This window comes from Aquarana catesbeiana, linkage group LG06 (genome assembly GCF_042186555.1).
Source record: "Aquarana catesbeiana isolate 2022-GZ linkage group LG06, ASM4218655v1, whole genome shotgun sequence".
In the NCBI taxonomy this organism is placed as follows: Eukaryota; Metazoa; Chordata; class Amphibia; order Anura; family Ranidae; genus Aquarana; species Aquarana catesbeiana.
The window spans coordinates 329197463-329210350 of record NC_133329.1 but is presented as its reverse complement, the minus strand read 5'-3'; the positions used below and the strand labels follow the sequence as shown (position 1 = coordinate 329210350).

The 12888-nt window shown below is 42.6% G+C and overlaps 1 protein-coding gene across 1 annotated transcript in view; it reads left to right on the top strand.

The window, feature by feature from the left end:
• The window catches only part of AGPS (alkylglycerone phosphate synthase), a 334984-nt gene that overhangs the window by 147928 nt on the left and 174168 nt on the right, over window positions 1–12888 (top strand). The window contains exon 9 of the mRNA XM_073633833.1: window positions 3581–3706. Within this exon, the coding sequence (XP_073489934.1) occupies window positions 3581–3706 (126 nt within the window). The remainder of the gene's footprint in view (window positions 1–3580; window positions 3707–12888) is intronic.

Sequence of the window (12888 nt, the reverse complement as noted above, 5' to 3'; positions counted from 1 at the left end):
TTACTACATAGTTATGGGCCTACCTATCAATTATGTCCAAGATTTGTGTCCCGACTCATAGTTTAAGAAACCCTTATTCGACAGAAGTCAATTGTTAGATCGACTTTTGTTGAAAGGACCTAATTTTTCTTGATTAGCTGGCAGCAGTCACTGATCAGTGTATTCTGATAGTAGTCAGATTACAATGTCCCAGCATTAAGGATTCCTCTATCCACCATGTTGCGTTTTTTAAATTTAGAAGATTATTTTATTTTTCGAAATAAACATTTGATGAGGGTAAGCAATGCCTAAAGTCCTGCTGAGCTAGGAGAAAAGGAGAGGTAGATCAGTTGACTTGATTAGCTGTGTGTATTATCTGAGCATCAGCTATTGAGCTCTGTCATAGGGTTTGCTCAGCAATGCAGTTCTTAAAGCTGAACTGCAAGCAAACATTTTAAAAGAGAAGTATGGGAATGTTTTTTCTTTGTTTTGAATCATGCTTGCCTAGCTGGATGCAGCATCCGGCCCCCACCGACTCCAACACTGAGAACCGAGCCATCAAACATCGCCGCTCAGTTCTCAGAGCTGGTGACTGTCACACAGCACTGGGATCTGGAGGGGCAGGAGTGGCTGGCCCAGGCTCTGTGGCTCGCTGATAGGCTGAGCCTGGTGCCGGTCCACATGTGGACAGATCCCGACCATATGATTGCGATCTTTCCCAAGCCTGCTGAAAGCGAGTCACAGGAGTGCAGAACAGACTGCACTCCTGTGATCCACAGGAGAAGTACTGAATGAGCTTTGGCTGTACTACTTTAACATTTAAATACACCTATTATTTTTTTTTTTTCCATACAGGCCTGAGATGCGCACAGCCAGGAGGATAGCACCACTTTCGCAATTAGATATAATTGAAAGCCCAACTCAACTTTTTTTTTTTTTGAATAGTCTTGGAAAGAGTGCATGCCTCTGTCAAGTTTTTATTGCTCTCCATGATCCCAGTGAGGAAATATCACCTTGCTTTCCTTCTGACGGCCTGTTAGAGCAGAACCAGAAAGGAGATGCACAATCGTCACAAAGATAGGATGCACGGGCCATAATAATGAAACCGGTCCTGATCCTTGGTCAAAGAAATTTGTTTTTTGTGTTTGCTTTGTTTTTTTACATTCTGTATCCCCATTGGAGAGATTTTGCATCCTGGCCGGAAGTAAGGGGAAATATCCTTAATAGGGACCCAGACCATCAAAAAACACTGACAGAGGTTTTATTTCTTCCCCACACATGTTTTGGCCGGAATTGGGCTTTTAAAGAGAAGTTTGAGATTCTTGTGTTAAAAAAAAAAAAAATTCTACTTGCCTAGTTGAATGCATCATTGCTCCGATGCTACATCTTTCCCCTGCGGCTCCAGACCGAGAACTGAGTGATCAAACACAGCTGATTGGTCAGCTCTTGATCTTCAGGCTGCAGAGAGTTGGTGACTGTCAGTCGCCAGCTCTCTGCTCTTCCCCTCCAGTCACTGAGAGGTTGAGCCAGCTGCCGGTGCAGTCATCTGGGTGGATCCAGACTATATGGTTGGGATCTTTTCAGAGCTTGGACCGCTTCTGTGATGTCAGCCGACGGCAATCTTCAGCTGAGAATGGGTCACATGAGTGCAGAACAAACTGTACTGCTGTGTTCCATAGGAGAACTACAGCCAAGAAAAAAGCTTTGGCTATACTTCTCATTTAATGAAGAAAGTGGTTACTCCTCCTTTCTTCCTTTTTAAGGTGGTAGATCCATCATTACAGTAGCCTGTGTGTAGACCTGTTAGATCCAGTCGACTGCCCTTACTGTTGCAAATTGCAATTTTAGCACATTCCTTCCTGATTCTGTTACATATTGTTGTTTAAGCCCTAAATAATGGGGCGTCCATTCCCCTAAAATGCTCTGAAATGTGTTGGCTGTATCTGACATTTCTGTTCAATAAACTTTCAAACGAAACAATTTCTTGCTCCTAACCACTTAACCAGGTCCAATTGAGGTAATTACGGATCTATTAAATCCTTTTTTATTAACAGAGCTTTGTTAAATTGTGTCTTTAATATCTGCCTGGAGTTCAGCTTTTAGGGTCCATGCCCACTGGCTTAAAAAAAATGCACATTAGGTTGTTTAGAGTCATATTTTTAGCTCCGCATTCAGAGGCAGAAAAATAAACCCTTCTGTTTTGTGTTTTTTGAGAGTGGTTTTCTGGCAGATTCCCTCCCAAGACCACCAGCATTTTTATTTTTTAAAGCCAGTGTGCATGGACCCTAACCTTGTAAATATGAAAAAGAGCCTAGAAATCCACCTGCTGCCTAGAGATATTAAATATAATTGAATATTTACCTGACAAAATTTAAGAATTTCTGAACATAATATACAATATATCCAAATGCGCTATACAATATATTCTATTTAACCACTTCAATACCAGGCACTTTCCACCCTTCTTGCTCAAGCCAATTTTTAGCTTTCAACGCTGTTGCTGTTTAAATAACAATTGCTCGGTCATGCTAAGCTGTACTTGAACAAAAGTTTTATAATTCTCTTCCCACAAATAGAACTTTCTTTTTGTGGCATTTGATCACCTCTGCGGTTTTTATTTTTTGCTAAACAAATAAAAAACGACAGAAAATTTAGAAAAAAAATAGTTTTTTTCTTTGTTTCTGTTATAAAATTTTGTAAATAAGTATGTTTTCCCCTTCACTGATGGGCACTGATGACGCTGCACTGATAAGGTGGCATTAATGTGCGGCACAGATGGACACTCATAGGTGGCACAGATGGGCACTCATGTGGCACAGATGGGTACTCATAGGTTGCTCTGGGTACTGATAGGCGGCACTGATGGCACTGATTGACACTGATAGATGGCACTGATTGGCATCAGACTGACACACCGCAACAATTATTGAGGGGCACGCATCGGCTTGTTATCTTGACCACGTCATATGACGTCCAGTCAGGATATCGCAACCACTTTGCCGACATCATTTTGCTATATGGCGGGCAGCAGGTGGTTAAAGTTAAATGGTCCCAGTATACTGTAATTTTATAACTTCAGCATTGTAATAACAATACAAATAATAGTTATTTTTGACAATAAAATATCGGCTTATTTGAAAAATCTCCTTTCATATTGTGAGTTCTTCCTGTCTGCTGGCCATCTCTCTCTACAACTTCCAGGATTACCTGCATGCTTTGCAGCTTCACTTATGTTGTTTCACTTTCTAAGGACTACATATCCCATGGTATCTTGCTGCCTGCAAGCAGTAATTCCTGTACTGACTCCACCTCCTGAAACGCCTCCTCTCAGCACTTCTGTAGTTAAGAATGCAGGCTCCGTGAAATGGGCGACACAACAGTGCCTAGTCACAGGGCATAGTGAATACGTGTCACAGAATTCAAGGAGATAAATGTGTGCGGATCTTCACAAAGTAAGTTCACAAACCAAGATTGTTCAGATGAATAGGAGCAGGCTAGAAATAATTGAAAAACAATGTGGAAATGAATATATGATTTTTTTTATTTTGACCATAGATGAGTTTTAAGTCCAGATGTTAATCTTTTATGTGATGTCTTTCAGCTCGGGGAGAGTGGGTACTGCACAGGCCATGAGCCAGATTCCATGGAGTTTAGCACGTTGGGGGGCTGGGTAGCCACACGGGCATCGGGCATGAAGAAGAACATCTATGGAAACATTGAAGATCTGGTAATGTAGTTTTCTTCGTCTTCCTTTCTCACACAATGTTTCTTAAATGTGGTAAGATCATCTGAATGATATAATAGTTTCCTTCCTCTGTGATCTTATTTTTCCCCATGTCTAATGATGGAGTAAATCCTAGTTCCATGCAGACCTCAGCATTATGAAGGACTGATATAAAAAAATCCATGCAGATTAAAAGTTGTTTGACTTTAATGCAGTCACGTCAAGCATATTATTTGCCTTCAGGCTTCCCTTCAAAATATTTGATGTGAATATAGCAGAATACAGTATTTGCATGTTCTCTGTTGCTTTAAATTGAACCTGTGCTGTGCTCAAACCACCAGGGTCATTTTAATGTCTCCCTCCCCAGCAGCATGTACTTATCTTCCTATACTCGCCTCCTGTTATGTTCAACTGCCAGGAGTGAAGGAAAGTTTTGTGTATGCCGTGAGTCTCCAGGCTATAATTTCCTTTGATTGGCCAGTACGGTCACATGGAGTGAGTCACATGCTCCTCTATCCTGCCCAGTATTAGGTATTTTATTAGGCTTCCATTGCTAAATGGGGAACTAAATGAGTGTGTGGGGTGTTGAAGCAAACTTGTTGCTTTGCCCCAAATAGGAGTTGAACTATTTGTTTACAAAATGTCCACATAATATAGTGCGAATTGTGTGTGGCCAGTCCTTATGCTCTGCATGTCACAGCTCAGTAGGTCTTATGCAGTCAGTGTAATATAATAGAAGGGGTAGGCACAGGATATGAGAGGGTTTCAGGCACTAAAATACAAATGTTCTTATCCCTCTCTGTAGTAAAATAAATATGAATGTGAATTGTGTTTATTGAATTCAGCAACTCTTCATTTTAAAATGTACATAATTGGCTTTAAAAAAAAAAGGCTACAGATGTCCTCCAGTGCCACTATCTTAAAGGATAAGTTCACTTTTTTTTTTTTCCTAAATTCCAGCTCCCCTATGTACCAATATACCATTAATGTATCTCGGTTGCAGAAAAATAAAGGCTTTCTTTGATTTTGAGAACAAGGCCTTACCTTAGCCCTTGCTGTATTCTTAGAAAGCTTTATGGCTGGTATGTAGATTTGGGACATAGAAACTAGTAAAACACAGTAAGGAGTTTACCAGCTGACCTCATTGGCACACACCCTTCACCCATCAACTATTTTTGCACAGCATTCCTCCACACGTACATTTGCCTGGCTTCCCCAGCGTCTTTCCAGACGGGCCCAGGCCACATGCCAAACCCCCTGGGGTCGTCTGCCGCCTACGAGTTGGACACTTCTGATTTAGTGCAAGGGCTGGCCTGCCTGATTGCATACAGAGTGATTAGATAGATGGTGTGTCCTCCTGTTATATAGTTTTGGTATATCTAAAGGAGATTGTACAATCATATTGTATAGTGTATGGCCATATAAACTGCGATAGTGACCATATAAAATGGTCACTTCAATTCAGCAGCACTGCAGGCTTCTCCTCCTCTCCCTCCTGCCGGCTGTCAGCTGCAAGCACACATGGAATCAGGATTTCAGGATGGATAGCAGGGGTTGGTAAATGTCATGTTTACCTACCCCTTCCTTTTCCTGAATAAATACACAGTGAATGATTGGAACCAATCACTCCTGTGTCCATTCATAAGTGTTTACTATGCTTTCAGTTTGTGAATTAACAGGAAGCCTGTTATTCATTCATTCTGCTATGCATCTGAAGTTGCAGAAAAGTATATTGAGGGCTCTATGTCCTCAGTCTTTTTGTGTATCTCAAAAGTGAGATAAGGGGTCTGTTTAGACCCCTGGTATTCCACCAAAGCCACCCCCCCCCCCCCCCCAACAGGGCTGAAAAAAGTTAATTAAAAAAAAAAAAAGAAAAATTTTGAATTATAAAAAGCAGGTTGGATTTGATTTAAATCAAGTCGATTTAAATCATGACTTAAATCACTAGTAAAAAGGCTTGCTTTAAAGCAACTCAATTTAAATCATAATTTTTTAAGAGCAACTGCCATCTCAGTCCTGCAGCAGCTCCTCCTCTGACCCGCTGTTGGCTCATCAACAGTCCCATTCCCAGTGCATGTTATCTCAGCTTGCAGAGCTTGGATTCATGGAATGAGTTTACCTAAAATGTAAATATTGCAGAATATACAGCCTCATGCTACATAACTAAGCTCCATTTCATGCTGAATAAACAGTTATTAACCAGTTGCCGACCGCCGCACGACGATGTACGTCGACAGAGCGGCACGGGCAGGCAAAAGGACTTACAGGTACTTCCTTGCCTGCCGGCGGGTGGGGGGCCAATCGGACCCCCCCCCATGCCTGCGGTGGTCGGCAAATCTCCCCCGGCGATCGGTGGTGAGGGGGAGGCCATCCATTCGTGGCCCCCCTCGCGATCGCTCCCAGCCAATGGGATCATTTCCGTGCCTCTGTATTGTACACAGAGGCAGAGGAAATTATGTCATCTCTCCTCGGCTCGGTATTTTCCGTTCCGGGCCGAGGAGAGAAGACTGTAATGTGAGTGCACCAAACACGCACACACAGTAGAACATGCCAGGCACACAAAACACCCCGATCCCCCCCCCCCGATCGCCCCCCGATCCCCCCCAATCACCCCCCCTGTCACAAACTGACACCAAGCAGGTGTTTTTTTTTTTTTGTTTTTTTTTTTCTGATTACTGTATTGGTGTCAGTTCGTGACAGTTACAGTGTTAGGGCAGTGAGTGTTAGGCCCCCTTTAGGTCTAGGATACCCCCCTAACCCCCCCTAATAAAGTTTTAACCCCTTGATCACCCCCCGTCACCAGTGTCGCTAAGCGATCATTTTTCTGATCGCTGTATTAGTGTCGCTGGTGACGCTTGTTAGGGACGTAAATATTTAGGTTCGCCGTCAGCGTTTTATAGCGACAGGGACCCCCATATACTATCTAATAAATGTTTTAACCCCTTGATTGCCCCCTAGTTAACCCTTTCACCACTGATCACCGTATAACCGTTACGGGTGACGCTGGTTAGTTTGTTTATTTTTCATAGTGTCAGGGCACCCGCCGTTTATTACCGAATAAAGGTTTAGCCCCCTGATCACCCGGCGGTGATATGCGTCGCCCCAGGCAGCGTCAGATTAGCGCCAGTACCGCTAACACCCACGCACGCACCGTACACCTCCCTTAGTGGTATAGTATCTGAACTGATCAATATCTGATCCGATCAGATCTATACTGGCGTCCCCAGCAGTTTAGGGTTCCAAAAAACGCAGTGTTAGCGGGATCAGCCCAGATACCTGCTAGCACCTGCGTTTTGCCCCTACACCCGGCCCAGCCCAGCCCACCCAAGTGCAGTATCGATCGATCACTGTCACTTACAAAACACTAAACGCATAACTGCAGCGTTCGCAGAGTCAGGCCTGATCCCTGCGATCGTTAACAGTTTTTTTGGTAGCGTTTTGGTGAACTGGCAAGCGCCAGCGGCCTAGTACACCAAGGTCGTAGTCAAACCAGCACTGCAGTAACACTTGGTGACGTGGCGAGTCCCATAAGTGCAGTTCAAGCTGGTGAGGTGGCAAGCACAAGTAGTGTCGCGCTGCCACCAAGAAGACAAACACAGGCCCGTCGTGCCCATAATGCCCTTCCTGCTGCATTCGCCAATCCTAATTGGGAACCCACCACTTCTGCAGCGCCCGTACTTCCCCCATTCACATCCCCAACCAAATGCAGTCGGCTGCATGAGAGGCATTTTTATGTCCTCCCGAGTACCCCTACCCAACGAACCCCCCCAAAAAAGATGTTGTGTCTGCAGCATATAGGCCCGACACCCAGTATTATTGTCCCTCCTGTCAATCCTGGTCTTTGCATTGGTGAATGTTTTGAACGCTACCATTCACTAGTTGAGTATTAGCGTAGGGTACAGCATTGCACAGACTAGGCACACTTTCACAGGGTCTCCCAAGATGCCATCGCATTTTGAGAGACCCGAACCTGGAACCGGTTACAGTTATAAAAGTTACAGTTACAAAAAAAGTGTAAAAAAAAAAAAAAAAAACACAAACAAAAATATAAAATAAAAAATAATAGTTGTCGTTTTATTGTTCTCTCTCTATTCTCTCTCTCTATTGTTCTGCTCTTTTTTACTTTATTCTATTCTGCAATGTTTTATTGTTATTATGTTTTATCATGTTTGCTTTTCAGGTATGCAATTTTTTATACTTTACCGTTTACTGTGCTTTATTGTTAACCATTTTTTTGTCTTCAGGTACACCATTCACGACTTTGAGTGGTTATACCAGAATGATGCTTTCAGGTTTAGGTATCATCTTGGTATCATTCTTTTCAGCCAGCGGTCGGCTTTCATGTAAAAGCAATCCTAGTGGCTAATTAGCCTCTAGACTGCTTTTACAAGCAGTGGGAGAGAATGTGTCCCCCCCCCCCCCCCACCGTCTTCCGTGTTTTTCTCTGGCTCTCCTGTCTCAACAGGGAACCTGAGAATGCAGCCGGTGATTCAGCCAGCTGACCATAGAGCTTAGCTGATCAGAGACCAGAGTGGCTCCAAACATCTCTATGGCCTAAGAAACCGGAAGCTACGAGCATTTTATGACTTAGATTTCGCCGGATGTAAATAGCGCCATTGGGAAATTGGGGAAGCATTTTATCACACCGATCTTGGTGTTGTCAGATGCTTTGAGGGCAGCGGAGAAATCTAGGGTCTAATAGACCCCAATTTTTTCAAAAAAGAGTAAAAAATGAAAGGAACAGTTTTAAAATAAGATAAAAAAGCAAAAAAATAATAAAGAAAAAAAAAAAAAAAAAAGCACCCCTGTCCCCCCTGCTCTCGCGCTAAGGCGAACGCAAGCGTTGGTCTGGCGTCAAATGTAAACAGCAATTGCACCATGCATGTGAGGTATCACCACGACGGTCAGATCGAGGGCAGTAATTTTAGCAGTAGACCTCCTCTGTAAATCTAAAGTGGTAACCTGTAAAGGCTTTTAAAGGCTTTTAAAAATGTATCTATTTTGTTGCCACTGCACGTTTGTGCGCAATTGTAAAGCATGTCATGTTTGGTATCCATGTACTCGGCCTAAGATCATCTTTTTTATTTCATCAAACATTTGGGCAATATAGTGTGTTTTAGGGCATTAAAATGTAAAAAAGTGTGTTTTTTCCCCAAAAAATGCGTTTGAAAAATCGCTGCGCAAATACTGTGTGAAAAAAAAAATGAAACACCCACCATTTTAATCTGTAGGGCATTTGCTTTAAAAAAATATATAATGTTTGGGGGTTCAAAGTAATTTTCTTGCAAAAAAAAGTAATTTTTTCATGTAATCAAAAAGTGTCAGAAAGGGCTTTGTCTTCAAGTGGTTAGAAGAGTGGGTGATGTGTGACATAAGCTTCTAAATGTTGTGCATAAAATGCCAGGACAGTTCAAACCCCCCAAATGACCCCATTTTGGAAAGTAGACACCCCAAGCTATTTGCTGAGAGGCATGTCGAGTCCATGGAATATTTTATATTGTGACACAAGTTGCGGGAAAGAGACAAATTTTTTTTTTTTTGCACAAAGTTGTCACTAAATGATATATTGCTCAAACATGCCATGGGAATATGTGAAATTACACCCCAAAATACATTCTGTTGCTTCTCCTGAGTACGGGGATACCACATGTGTGAGACTTTTTGGGAGCCTAGCCGCGTATGGGACCCCGAAAACCAAGCACCGCCTTCAGGCTTTGACCCCATTTTGGAAAGTAGACACCCAAAGCTATTTGCTGAGCGGTATAGTGAGTATTTTGCAGACCTCACTTTTTGTCACAAAGTTTTGAAAATTAAAAAAAGAAAAAAAAAATTTTTTTTTTTGTCTTTCCTCATTTTCAAAAACAAATGAGAGCTGCAAAATACTCACCATGCCTCTCAGCAAATAGCTTGGGGTGTCTACTTTCCAAAATGGGGTCATTTGGGGGGGTTTTGTGCCACCTGGGCATTCCATGACCTCCGAAACTGTGATAGGCAGTGAAGAGTGAAATCAAAAATGTACACCCTTAGAAATCCTGAAGGCGGTGATTGGTTTTCGGGGCCCCGTACGCGGCTAGGCTCCTAAAAAGTCCCACACATGTGGTATCCCCGTACTCAAGAGAAGCAGCAGAATGTATTTTGGGGTGCAATTCCACATATGCCCATGACCTGTGTGAGCAATATATCATTTAGTGACAACTTTGTGCAAAAAAAATAAAATAAATAAATAAATTGTCACTTTCCCGCAACTTGTGTCAAAATATAAAACATTCCATGGACTCAACATGCCTCTCAGCAAATAGCTTGGGGTGTCTACTTTCCAAAATGGCGTCATTTGGGGGGGGGTTTGTGCCATCTGGGCATTTTATGGCCTTCAAAACTGTGATAGGCAGTGAGGAGTAAAATCAAAAATGTACGCCCTTAGAAATCCTGAAGGTAGTGATTGGTTTTCGGGGCCCCGTACGCGGCTAGGCTCCCAAAAAGTCCCACACATGTGGTATCCCCATACTCAGAAGAAGCAGCTAAATGTATTTTGGGGTGCAATTCCACATATGCCCATGGCCTGTGTGAGCAATATATCATTTAGTGACAACTTTTTGTAATTTTTTTTTTTTTTTGTCATCATTCAATCACTTGGGACAAAAAAAATGAATATTCAATGGGTTCAACATGCCTCTCAGCAATTTCCTTGGGGTGTCTACTTTCCAAAATGGGGTCATTTGTGGGGGTTTTGTGCTGCCCTGCCATTTTAGCACCTCAAGAAACGACATAGGCAGTCATAAATTAAAGGCTGTGTAAATTCCAGAAAATGTACCCTAGTTTGTAGGCGCTATAACTTTTGCGCAAACCAATAAATATACACTTATTGACTTTTTTTTTTTTACCAAAGACATGTGGCCAAATACATTTTGGCCTAAATGTATGACTAAAATTGAGTTTATTGGATTTTTTTTAGAACAAAAAGTAGAAAATATCATTTTTTTTTCAAAATTTTCAGTCTTTTTCCGTGTATAGCGCAAAAAATAAAAACGGCAGAGGTGATCAAATACCATCAAAAGAAAGCTCTATTTGTGGGAAGAAAAGGACGCAAATTTCGTTTGGGTACAGCATTGCATGACCGCGCAATTAGCAGTTAAAGCGACACAGTGCCAAATTGGAAAAAGTGCTCTGGTCAGGAAGGGGGTAAATCCTTCCGGGGCTGAAGTGGTTAATGTATCTTAAATTAAAGACAATCTTTAGATTTTTACTCCACAAGCATTTTATTAAAATAAATTTAAAGTGGTTGTTAACCCATTTTCACTAATTCATATAATCCTCTCTGTGTCCCAGTGACAAGTGCGCCTGTCTGTGTGTTTTATAAAAAAATGCCTCCTTTACTGTATTTCAAATCGATTCCCGGTGATCATGTGACCGGCCAGCTCTCTCCTCTGCCCGGCTGACATCAGTCGGGACGAAAGGAGGAGACGAGAGAGAGAGCTGGCCGGTCATTGCGGGGAGCCACTCTGAAATACAGTAAAGGAGGCATTTCTTTTTTGTTATAAAACACACAGACAGGAGCTCCTGTTATTAGGACACAGCAAGGAGTATATAGGATATGAAAATTTATTTGAGCGGAGGGGGCAGGCGGGGGGGGGGGGAGCACAGAGGAGGACAGAGCAGGACTGCGGGTGACGGAGGCACGTAAACTGACCACGGTGTTAGGGCTCAGCAGCCATGATATACCATTGTCATTTTACAGGGGGAGGGTATAGCCAGGCAGGATCAGCCAGGATTTTAAGGTGATAGAAGGGGCCAAATTACACAGCACAAGCACAGTGCTGCATAACATGCTTTAAGGGAACAGGATCTTTTTTTGGGGTGGGGGTTATCAATTGCATTTTTTATATATAATCATTATTTTATTTTGTATTTTCAAAAATAACAGGCAATGAAAAAAAAGATAAAAAAACAAAAAAAAACAAATGGGACATACTGTATTACAACAAGAGGAAGACAAGACAATAAGTGCTTAAGGGGTACAAATGGGAAGAGGGAGGGGGATTGGGACATACGTACATAGAGACTTTTGATATATTCAGGTAGTGGGCCTCATATGACTTCATCAACTGATGTCCCACATCCACGGGGGTGGGGATTTTGTGAGTTTTATAACCATTACATTAAAACAGAATTGCATTTTCAAGTCTAGAGTGTAGCACCCTACTGACTGCACGTAATTGAACCCAAAATAAGAAGATAGGGAAAGGGATGAAGGGGGATGGGTATACACAAAAACCAAGAATAAGTTTGACGGTCATAAAGCAGGACAGCATTAGGTGTAAATCATATCCTGATACAGAAAACCTGGGGATGTATGGTGTGTGGGTCTCAACTACCAGAAATTGGATATATACCAACATTTTCAAGGTACCTGTCCAGGAGTAGCAGAAGGTGGTGGCAACGCCACATTAGACGTATAGTGTATCCAAGTTGCCCATGTAGCGTAGAATTTGTCATACCTGTCTCTGCACTTTTCCATCCACTCCTGTGCTGCCATAATTGAATTTTGTAATCGCACCCATTTGTTTCGCCCTGGAATGTGGGTCGACTTCCAATGTACAGGAATCAGACGTCGGGGCTGCATTTAAGAGGTGCGGGAAAATTGATTTGCGGTAATGGCTTAGAGGGGTGGACGGCACATGTAGTAAGAACTCCAGTGGGGGGTCTTGTAAATGAACATCCAGGATAACTTTTATCTGGGCCTTAATATCCTGCCAAAAAGGCCGGAGTCTCGGGCCAAATATGCAGGAAAGTGCCCCGAAGCCCGCAACCCCTCCAGCATGCGGCAGAGGCTGTCGGATAAATCCTGGCCAATGTCGTTGGGACTCTATACCAGTGAGACAACAGCTTAAAGATATTCTCTTGCATCTTTAGTGTCCACTGAGCTCTTGTGAGTAAACTGATATATGTGGTTCAACTGGGTTTCAGGGAATGTATGCTGTAGGTCTCTCTCCCATTCCCGTATATATATATATAGATATGTGTGTGTTTGCCCTGGGACTCCGTAGACTGCAACATCTCATAGAGCAAAGAGATAGAGTGGGGGATGGGGTTAGGGAGGAGGGAGGTCGGACAGGATGAGGCAAACTGTTAATAAAGTGTTAAAAAAGGAAAAGAAAGGCGCCTCTAAGTGCAGTATGTAAAATTTA